Source organism: Neovison vison, chromosome 3 (genome assembly GCF_020171115.1).
Source record: "Neovison vison isolate M4711 chromosome 3, ASM_NN_V1, whole genome shotgun sequence".
NCBI classification, from domain to species: domain Eukaryota; kingdom Metazoa; phylum Chordata; class Mammalia; order Carnivora; family Mustelidae; genus Neogale; species Neogale vison.
Window position 1 is genome coordinate 173,609,287 of NC_058093.1, and position 11,802 is coordinate 173,621,088.

General features: G+C 44.4%; 1 protein-coding gene across 1 annotated transcript in view; it reads right to left on the reverse strand.

Moving 5' to 3' along the window:
- Nucleotides 1–10,119, reverse strand: part of COLEC12 (collectin subfamily member 12) — a 189,934-nt gene extending 179,815 nt beyond the window's left edge. The window contains exon 1 of the mRNA XM_044243316.1: nt 9,956–10,119. Coding sequence (XP_044099251.1) covers nt 9,956–9,962 — 7 coding nt within the window. The 5' untranslated portion in view covers nt 9,963–10,119. The remainder of the gene's footprint in view (nt 1–9,955) is intronic.
- Between the last annotated feature and the right edge of the window lie 1,683 nt (nt 10,120–11,802).

An 11,802-nucleotide genomic window follows, 5' to 3' on the forward strand; every position in this document is an offset into this window, starting at 1 on the left:
ATAATAAATATTAGTCAACTCCTCGAACTATGTACATGCCTGACTTTGATTTAAAAAAAAAAAAAGGGCGCCTGGGTGGCTCAGTGGGTTAAGCTGCTGCCTTCGGCTCAGGTCATGATCTCAGGGTCCTGGGATCGAGGCCCGCATCGGGCTCTCTGCTCAGCAGGGAGCCTGCTTCCTCCCCTCTCTCTCTGCCTGCTTGTGATCTCTCTCTGTCAAATAAATAAATAAAATCTTTAAAAATAAATAAATAAATAAAAATAAAAATAAAAATAAAAAAAAATTAAAAAAAAAAAAAAAGCAAACAAAAAACAAGGGAATGTGGGTGGAAGATAAAAGGCAGGTAGACCACAATGAAAGTGCTCGGGTCCTACGGACGCCGATGGCCAGAGAAGGAGCAGAGGACCCAGGACCCCCCTGCTGCAAAGAGCCAGCATGAGGAGTTCAACCTGCAGCAAGAGAATACAAAGTCTGGACTTCAGCCATCAATCCCTGGCACACCGCAGGTCCTGACAAAGGCCAGACTGAACAGAACGAGTTCAGACTTTTTTTGAGGAGCCAGGCTGAAGGACTGGGGACAGAGGCCAGGCCGAGTTCGGAGTTCTTTCCAAGGTGGGTTCGGTGATGCTGTCCAGATTACATAGCCATCAGCGACTCTGTGCTCCTTCTACCTCAGGGCAGTCCCAGCTCTTATAAACCCATCACTGTTAGAACAACATGGCATAGTCCCATCGGGGGGTGGGTAAAATGTTTAACTGCTTCCAAACCAACTGGTGAACGTGCTCTGCTGGGAGCATTCCTGCCAGCTCTTCCCATGTGTTCCTACCACCAATACCTACTGTAGCAGGGCTGGGTGGTGAGGAGAAGAGAAAGTGCCCTTGCACTCCTGGGGCCAAACGCCCCTGAGTCTACTACAGTCACCCTTCATTGGCCACTGCTGCATGGAGAAGCTTTCACGGAGTTAGTGGTCTGGGAAACTGTGGCCTCCACAGAGTGTCACCTAGGTTGCTAAGTATTTTGGACATCCCCTGGGACACTGCTGTAATGCTCAGGAGGACTTTTCTCCTAAAGCTAGACTGATACACTGGTAAAGCTTGGGCTTTGGAATTCTAAGACCTGAGTTGGAACTCCAACTTAACTCGTGACCCCAGCTGAAATCAAGAGTTGGATGCCCAACTTACCACCCAGGTGCCCCAGTAATTGAGTTTCAAAAGACACAAAGTTCCGGTCTGAAGTGAGCATCTGGGGAGGTAAACAGCAGGGAATTCTGGTTAACAAAGGTAATATGCGGGGTGGGTTCAATATGGTCTATAGCTAACTGGCACTGAAGTATCCAGTTGATAGTGGAAAAAAAAAAAAAGTGTCTTAATGAATTTGAGCTACAAAAACTGAAGATATACACTCTTTAACCTTGATTTAACCCTAAGAACCAAACTAGTACTACCTGCCATGGCTTCAAAGCTTTCTAAATATAAAACCTTATGTGGCCCCTTGTACAGTTTACTTTACCCTACTAGTATTTTGGGGCCACACTTGTTAAGAGTTCTGCAAGGGAATGAGCTCAATGCAGTGTTGTAAGATACAGAGGTTCAGGATAATTTTGATGGGGTAATTAGATCTGCCTTCCAGGCTTCTCCCCTACCCTACCCTAAATGGATAAAAGGAATTTGTAGCCATTTAAATACTTTTAGATTATTCCAAATATTACAGAAGATTTATTTCAATTACCCAGCTGCTTTTCAAATGTTATGTTTTTCCACAATGGGATCACTTTTTGGTTCAGTGGTATAAGTGTTTTTTGTTGTTGTTTGCTTTTTGTTTTTAGTCAGTATTATAGACACAAATTGACCCCAATTTCTGGCACAACTTATAATTCTGATGCTTGTAAAAACAGCAGATACCTGCTTGTAGGGTAAAGAGAGCTACAATACTGTTTTCCTTCCTTCACAGTCCAACAAAATTGAAGTGGTTGTGTGTATTTTGTTACTTTTACCACTAAATTGGTAGTGGGGGCTAAACCAGATTTCCCCCAGGAGCCAGCTTCAACAACTTAAAAAGTAAGAAACAAATATGATACTCAAAACCTTGATCCCCACATCGCCCCTCATGGGTAACTACAGGGAAAAGGACATGCTTCCCTTTCTTTTAGGAGGGAACCCCCTCATCCGGTCACATTGGTAGGGTGAATAATAAGAAAGTCGGGAGGAAGACTAATCACTGCCTCAAATTTTGTAAGGGCTCTGGAAGCCCTCAAATACACGGGTCATTTGTCAAGGAAAACTAATGCTGTCCATTTCTCTGAAGGCATGCAAAAATAACTGGTCTTTGCTAACTCCCCCAGTAAATACATAAGTAAATACATACATACAGGCAGACAGACAAACATAAAGGATACATCTGTTTTGTTTGAAATCCCATAACTTTAGGTTATCCAAACAGTTATGCCAAAGTAATATAATGTAATTAATTACAAATGATAGACCAACATTAAGCTTAGGAGACAAAGTCTGAGAAAACTTCAATTTTCTCTCATCTCCCATACTGAGATGTCATACTGCAAGGTTGTGCGGTGCCCCGATGCACCATTTGCCTCTTCAGTTACAATTAGAATAATGCAATCTGAAATATGAACTCTAATTCAAGATAATGAATTAGGTTGCATTATCCCTCCAAAGGAAAATATCCCTGGCTGCAGGCAGGTTGCCCTCTCCTCCCATGCCCTCTGGCAACGTTTATCGGAACCTCAACTAGGGCACTTTTCACATCTTACCTTAGATTACAGTTGTTTACGCATAAGCCTTACACTGCCCACCAGACTGCAAGCTCCTTGAGGACAGGCTATATAGGTACTAAATATTTGAATATGTCTCAGTAATATGCTAAACAAATATTGTGTATATTTAATATAAAGAATATTTGAATACATTTAAATATATTAAAGAACAAATGAAAGCCAGTTAGGATTTGGTGGCCCAAAGAAGTAAAAAAAATACAAATACGACAGCTTAATGGGAAATCAACACTAGCAGTGAAATAGACATAATCTCATACAGTTTAAAAATATATATATATATACATACCTGTCTTAATAGTTCCTTTTTTCATACATATATATGAAATATAAATATATTTAAAGATTTGATTTATTTGACAGAGAGAGACACAGGAAGAGATGGAACACAGGTAAGGGGAGTGGGAGAGGGAGAAGCAGGCTTCCCGCTGAGCAGGGAGCCCAATGCGGGGCTCAATCCCAGGATTGAGGGATCCTGACCTGAGCCAAAGGCAGTCTCTTAATGACTGAGTCACCCAGGTGCCCGGTCTTAATAGTTCCTTAGAGACAAATTTGTTTTATGTTTTGATTCTTTTATGTCATATTGGTACTGGATAAAACTGGACACTGCATTTGAGATATAAATTTTTAAAATATTATGTCATTATCAGTAGGCACCTGAACAAAGGTGCTCCAGGAAAATTAGTGCTTGTGAGCAAATCAAATGTATTTACAAATATTAAATCAATTTTTTACGACTATCATAAATGAGAAATATCGTATGATTTCACTAGAATTGCAAATTCACTATAAATATGGTCCCTGCATTTTCAGTAGGGCTGGTTTGTGTGGGGGGGTGGGGGTGGGTTTTTTGTTTTTTTTTTTTTAAAGCCATTCACTACATTACGATGATGACAAGAACACAAGAGAAAGCCGCTGGAGGTGGACGAACATAACACTGTTCCTATAGAGAGCACAGCTCCCTCCTATCCCTGAGGTCAATTTTAACACATTCATAATTTGAAAATTACTTTCCTTTCAAAACTGAGCTCTGTTCTCCATGGTATAAACTGTATCACTTGATTAACTTAAATGGTTCATAACTGGCAATTATATGATTGCCTGGAGGAAGCAGCAGGTTACAATTACACAGTATTACAAAAACTAAAATGTCCTGAATTTTCCTTACCTATTGGACACCATTCTAAAGAACTGATCTATCCTAACCTATTGAATCCTCCAAAAAACAAACTAACAAAAATGGCATTGGGCAGATGCTGTTACTGTTCCCCCTTTGAGAGATAAGGAAACCAGGCCCCTCAGGGGAGGTTAGGTAATTTGCATATGGCCACCAGGCTCTCTGGTTTCACAGTCCAGACTCCTTGTCACCACATTAGAATTCTCAGGTTCAACTCCTGGAATCACTATGTATGATGACATTCTATGAAATGTTGTATTTTAAAGTATGTATTTTACAGTATAAGACAGGACTATTTTGCCTGTGAATGATAAGTTGTTATATAAGCATCTGTGAGTTTCCTAACATGTCTAGGTCTTAAGGAAGTGACTAAGGCTCAAAAAAGTGTAACTGCTTCCACGAAAGCCAAAGACAAGTTAGGCAGAATGTCAAAATGTCCAATCTCTCGTGCTAGTGACTACGACCTCATGTGATACACATTTGTAATCCCAAACCATTCAGGAAGCATAAAGGAATCATATTTAATAAATCCCAGTCCAATAAATTCACTTAATTTTAAAAATTCCTCCCATGTGGAAAAACACATTTCCTTTATATTCTAATGAGTACTGATTGAGTACGCATGATAAATTCAGGGATTAGTTCTTTGGCATCTTAAATTTGGGACTACTAATTTCTGTTTACATTGGCTCTCACTGCCATATAATTACCAAGGTCCCCTACGTAAGCAATCAGCAAGACCCTTTCAAGGTCCTCTATTGGTTTGGGCTCTTCAAATAACACCCGCTGACACAGAAATCAAATCACTGCTTGATTGAAAGTTACCTCCCTCCAGCTCTGTTGGTGTGGTCAGAAACTGTATTGTCAGCAGTAAAGAATGCAATACTTTCTATGAAGAACATCTATCCTCCCCTAGCCCTTGCTCAAAATGTTTATTACTGTCTCCACTCCTACTGTTTTATTTTTATTGGTTTTTTTTTTAACTGATCACCTACTGGTGGTTACAGTCTGTTCTTGAAAATGGCACTTCGGACAATATTCCATTTTCTCCTGGCAAACCTGTCAGCAGGACTGTGGTGTAGAGGCTGTTTTCAGAGCTGCTGGCTTCGGTGGGCCATTCACATTCAGTCAGTCAGTCATAAGCAAAACCTCCTAAAGATAAACTCTCCACACCACAACGACCCTGGAATCTGCTTTATCTTTGCAGAGCTCCTGTCTAGAGAGGATCCTCTCGTGGCTGGTTGAAGAGCACATCAATTTCTTCAGACCTTCGACGCCAAGTGATTACATGTCTGAGTCCAGATGATAGGACATTCTCTGTGTTGCTACTTAGTAACTATTGGAACGCAGCACACAGTAGGTACTCGGCAAAGATGTGTTGATTGAGTGGAATGTTAGGGTTTGGCGAGGAAGAAGTCTAAGCAAGAGAGGTAACATGCAGATTCTGGAGTCAGACTGCCTGAATCAGTTAAAACTGCCTGGAATACCAGTTTTGCCACTGACTTGCTGGATGCCCCTACAAGAAACTATACCTCTTTAAGCCTAAGCTTTCCCATCTGAAAAATGGAGAAAATAAGAACACTTGGCTTGGCGGGTGTTCAGGAAATGTTAGCTATTATTAGAGAGGAAAATAATAAGTGGGCATGTAGGTGGCCATCAGTCACACCTAACAAGTTGTTGGTAAGCAACCAAGGTTCTGACCAACCTTGTCCTGGCATTTATCTTCCAGCTCATGACCCTGTTCTGGGCCACAGACAGGAACTCTGGAAGCTGAGAGACAGTGAGCCTGGGCCTTCAGAATGGCAGAAGATGGAGAGGACAGAACGAGCCTGGCAGAGCCTACCCCGTGATGGGGGGTAGACTCTCTTTGTAGATGCGTATCTCTCAGGCCTAGAATGCTGTCCCCCGACCTGGCCGTCCAATTCTTCCCACTCTGATTCACCAGCTGAACTTCCAAAAGCATCACAGACACAGACACCGCCAACGGGAAGGCTGCGCTCTGCCACGGCTCTGGGCTTCCTCTCCCAGGACCCCACCCCTGCTTCCCAACATGGGCAGACATGTGTCAGATTTGCCCCCTGAGAGACTACTCACAAGCTGTGTTCACCCCAGGCAAAATATGCTTTTCTTCTATCACAAAATTTAAATGTCTATTTTCCCATCTGAAAACTTGGAGGGCCATTTAACTTACTTTGGCAACAGCTGCATCAACTGTCTTAAAATACTATTTTAATGAGAATAAGTGTTAATTCAGAAAATTGGGCACCTGGTTTGCTATAGCTTGAGAACTATCATCTGCCAGCTTTTCCCAGTCATACCTTATCAGTGGATGAGCTGCATGGTTAAGGAGCGGGGGGAGGGTAAGCAGGGCACAATCGGGAAATTGCGGAGGAGACCACAGGAAAGATCTATACTTAGCAATAATTAAGCCTCAGATTAAGAATGTTAAGCATCCCCAAACTAATGAAAAGTCAAAAGTATAATTAGATTGCAAATTCACCTTCCAAAGGAAGGGTAGTCCCAGTTCCAATCAGTGAAGGGAAAAAGGCCTCATTTTGTTTCCAGTTCCTTTCATAAAACATGATGCTTTCAGTGCAGTCAGCCCTTACACAATTGTTTACGTATCCCAGTTAAGGACAAGAAATCTTAGAGACAGTGGTAAGGCAAGGAGTCTGTGAGTCCAGAAAAACAACCGGCAGTAGACTGCTTAGCAGAGCATTTTTAAAGTATTATTGCCAACAGTATTTTAGAAATGTTTATATACAATCACACAAAATAAGCAGCTGAATACTATGTTTTGATGGCACCAACCTCCTCCCTGTGTTAAATTAGAACGGTGGTTTGGACCTCTGTGGTCCCATGTGCTGGTCGTTGTTTTTGGCCATCTCTTAGGCAACAAGTGCTGCTGCTTTAAAACTCACCAATATTCCCAACTTTAAGAACTAGAAATGTGATTTAATATTAACACACCTAACTCTGGAGGAGTCAGATTCCTTCAAAAAGAATGTGAATATTTATCCAAAACCATGAGATTAATGGTGCGGTCCAGCTAATTGAAAATGAAACTGGAAATTAAAACCAATTTCGTGTTTTAATCAGTTTGGAAGACTGCAAGTATTGCAGCAATGAGGCAAGTAATTTTCTTCTGGAAAATATATAATGAAGTCATTATTTTGGTACTTATGATTCCAGAGATGGAGGAAGTAAGACCGAGACAAATATTTGCTGAATGCAACAGATAGGTGGCGCTGTGACTCATGCGGATATGGAATTCCACTCCCAAAAGCCAGGTTTATTACTCAGGCCATGAAACATCGGAATTAGAAAGTCAAACAGAAAGTCAAACCTTATAAAGGTGTATGACTCGTAAAGAAGCTAAATTTGCAAAGAAAAATTTCTGTAACTTCTAACATGTCCACTAATTTTCTATTTGTCTAAAAAAAGTTTTAAGTTAATACTTGAAGCATTTGCAAGGCTTGTCATTGGCCTCTGTCATTTAGGGAAATTAAATTCTAATGAAATGTTGGCTTTCTTAAGTATAACGAGTTAATAACTATGCAACATAATCACAAATCCAAGGAAGCTTTGCGTTGGTTAACTAATAGCAAAATGTCAAGATAATTCCACTTGGTAAAGGCGTCCTTCCTCTCTGGCTAGAAATACTCTGTGCTTGGCTTCAGAAGGCTTGTGTCCAATTTCTTGGATCCACCCCCTTCCTGGCTGCTGTAACAGTTGCGGGTTACTTGGCTACTCAGTTGTCTGAGATTTACTTTTCTTCTGGTCTACCAGAAGTTGTCATAGCTGGTGTCCTAGCTCTTTCCAAGCAATACAAGGAAACTGGCAAAGTTTGTCTTCAGTGCCTACCACACTCCTGGTTGCCAGTTCCTATTTGTTCTACACTCAGTTTGCACATCTATAATATGAGTTCAAATACCTACCTCATAGTATCGTTGAGAAGATTAATTGACAGAGTGCTTTGTAGAGGATATAGCACCATGGTTGGCACTTAGTAGATTCTATAAAATTATTACTGTCTCCTTCCCTTCCCATTTCACTAAACAGACAAATGAATGTAAATTATATGGCAACAGTTGGTAAGCAAACTTCTTCCAGAATATTTCCTTTTAAAAGAGGACTTCAAAGTGAGTAGTCTACCGTGGGATTCACAGGTCCCTTATTAGCCCTCCCCCACTGGGATAGAAGGTATGTGGGGGCTTTAGGCAGCGCCTGGATCATAGAGGGTAAGCAATGAGCCAGGGGGTCTGCAAGCTGATCCAGAATGCAGAGTAAATCTCACAAATATACGTTTAGGACTTTCAGGCGTGTCTTTCTTTAATAACACTGAAAAATACCCAAACAGCAAAAAACGGTCCTTTACCCAGTCAAAAAGCATAACAAGATTTTTAGGGCTCAAGAACCAACTCAGGAGCTGAGGGAGTGAGCAGTTCGCTTATCTTTTCCAACAGTTCAAAGACTACTGGCCTCAGTGACCAGCAATGAGAGGATTAACTTCTGGCTAAAATGACGGTAACTGAGCCCCAAAGTAATGCGTAGCCTGTGAACTCTTTCCTTGCTGAGAGGATCCTTTAATCAGTGCTAGCCAAGGAAAGAGTTTCCTAAAATGTAAATGAGAGAAGAGAAACTGAGAGGAAAAAGAAGAAACATCCCCCACTGCATTTCGAAATTCCCTAGCCAGAAAAGTGTATCCTATCTTTTGTTTCTCTTCTGGGGACGGCCACTTTTCACCTGGAATTCAGTCCCTGCCATTACTAGGGTCTCCTTGATGAGGAAACTAATACTTTGGAAGGGCAGCTAATTGGTAGGACATTATCACTCGGGATAGTTTAGCGAGGACTTCCTTTCGGAGAAACCTAGAGGGAAAAGTTACTTTCCAAGAGTGTGGGGCTCCCCGGGCACCTCCCTCGGACAGCAATCCTGGCAAGTCAAAGCGATAGCATGGCCCGGTCTCTGGCGGCTGGAAAGGTGGTCACCTCGGTCGGATGGCACTTCACACCCAGCCCCCTCGCTCAGGCCCGGCCCGCGCGGTATCTGAAACGTGTTATCCTAGTACAAGACCAGAAACGCGAGTCTTGTGTAAACACCACGTCGGCCCATCCCCAAACGATTCCCTTTGATGCCTCTGTTGTAATTATTTATCTCGCATGTAAATCAGAATTCTGCTAACCAATCTCCATGTTTCTAATAAATAGAAAGCTGCCCCGCAAAGTCCTTCTCCTTGTGATTCAGTTTAAAGGTACGGTAACATCCTACACTTCCCTAAGCCGGCCTGCAGAGGACACAGCTCCAGAGACGACCAGCGGGATGATTTGTGTCACCTCTGAACACACGTGGGGACACCAGCTCCACAGGCGGGCACGTGGAAGGGACGCGGAACGAAGAGCAGTTATTTTCCAATCGGTGGGTCGGATGGAGAAAGATGCCAAACGCACTTTCTGAGCCAGCTGAACTCCGCGGGCACCTAATCATTGCCAGATGTGGGGAGGACGCACTGAGAACATCCCCGAGTCCAGGAGGAAACAACCCAGCCGGCAGCACGTCGACTGCTCGGATGGAGAAACGGCACCAGCCAGGAGGAGAGGTCCAGGAACAGAGAGTGGAGCGCCGCAGAGCGGAAAACTGACTCGGGGGAATGAGGATGCCTCCCCTCTCCTCGGCATGTTTTTTCAATTAAAAAGTTGGGAACTGGAATCCGTAAACAACGACTTAGGGCTCCAAACTACTTTGCAGAGACACGATGGGGAGGGGATTACTTGCACGCTCCAAAACCCCGAACATCTAGGTCTCCTGCCGTGCCCAACTCCGGGACCGAGGAGCGTCCCACGGGTGCACGCACGAGCCCCGCGCCGCGCTCCTCTGGCCCTCTGCCCGGAGAAAGTTAAGCGCAGGCTTGCACCTCCGTCCCCTCCCGCGCGCCCCGAAGCCCGCCCTGCCGGCCCGAAGCCCCGCGCAGCCCGCCGCCGTCCTACCTTTCATGGTGACCGAGGAGACGCACGGCCAGTCAAGGAGCTCCGCGCTGCCGAGAAAATTCGCGCTGAACAGCCGGTCACTGCGCGCCCATGGCAGCCGCGCCGCGCGTCGGCCGTCTGCGCTCTAGCCCTCCCTCGCTGCCTCCACCGCCGGCCTGCGCTCCCAGCTCAGCGCTCTGTGCCGCGGGGCTGCCGCGCGCGCCGCTCACCCCGGGCGGGAGGCGCCGCTCCCGCCAGCGCCCCTCCCCCTGGCCCGCTGGGGCGCGCGGGCGGCCGCGCCCACGCCCCCTCGCGCCCTCTCGCGCCCGCCCCGCCCTCCGGCCCGCGCTCGCCCCTGCCGGGCCGCTCTCTCGCCCAGTCTCTCCTCCGCGCAGTGCCTCGCCCCAGGGCTCCCTTTGCCTTGTCCGATCCGCGGCGGAACGAAGCTGGAAGAAAGCGTCTCCCGGGCGGTCAAATGTTCACCCGTGGTGTGCGTGACCGTGCTGTTGCTGGGCTTGTTTCTAGACCCCAAAGTATCTAGAACGTGCGGTGAGAGAGTTGAGGAGCAACAGCGTCACGGCGGTGGTCCGGAGTAAACTTGTCCTTTCCCCAAACGTCTCTGGGGGGCATAGAGAGGGTCAGAAGATTAAACCAAAGCGAGAACGTCCTAGGTATTCCAAGATTTCAGGTGCGCTTGTTCACGCCGGAAGGGAAAACGGGACACAGGCGAGCGCGCTCACTGTCACCCGGGGAGAGCTGTTGCTAATTCCGCAATCACCCTCTCCTTAGAGAACTCAGAGCAGTATTACAACTCTTAGACCTCCAAAAGAGAGATCAAAACCCCACTACACTCCCCTCGGTTGGAATAAGTCACCCTTCTACCCACCGCCCCTGAAACTGATCTGAAATTGATCATATTGAAGGGGGCGGGACTATTGAGTGGCTTCTTAGAAAGTTCCTTTCATTGTGGCCCATCATGTAGTCCCAGTGTGGGGTTCCCCCCTCTTTTAGAAATCCCTAATCTGACCCATTTGTTGCGTTATTGCTTTAAAACATAAACTAAGTGTGAGTGGAGCTGTGGAGAGGGAGGTGCAGCGCGACTTCTTCCACAACGATGAAATGAAAAATGACCATGTGCTTAATAGCACACCAAAAGCACTACAATTCTGCCTGGGCGGTGGTTGCAGCTTTTCAGATTTCTTCTCCTGAGGATTTGGTAGCACGTTGTAAACAACCCATTGATTCATTCTAAACAGGGAATTCTGCTCTAGAAAAACGTAGTGCCCAAAAAGAAATACATTCTAAATATTTTAGACTCTCCATTCCAGAAGCCTTCTTTCGAACATCAGAGAGACACTTTTACATGACTAGTAGAGAAAAAGACAAAAAACAGCACTTTAAGGGTTGATTAAACTACAGGGTCCCTAGGGACTTGCTCCACCTCTCAACAAGGTACCTGCCTTGTCTTGCAGGGCAAGTAAGGGTTGCTAAAGAGAACCCAGATTATGCTGGGGTAGAGTAAATCCAACAGTTTCTGTGCATAATAATTTCTCCAACTGAAAAATGGAGAGGATTTTGGCTCCAGCATTTGAGTTATAAAATTGTTTTAAAAACATAAATTATAGCTATGACAGCAAAAACAGTCAGTAAAAGAAAATATAGATTAACTGGATTTCATTAAAATTTAAAACTTGTGCATCAAAGCACATTGTCAACAGTGTGAAGAGACTATCCACAGAATGGGATAAAATATTTGTAAATCATATATCTTGTAGGGGATTAATATTCAGAATATATAAAGAATGCTTGCAACTCAACAACAAAAAACAACCCACTTCAAAAATGGGCAAAGTACTCAAATAGACATC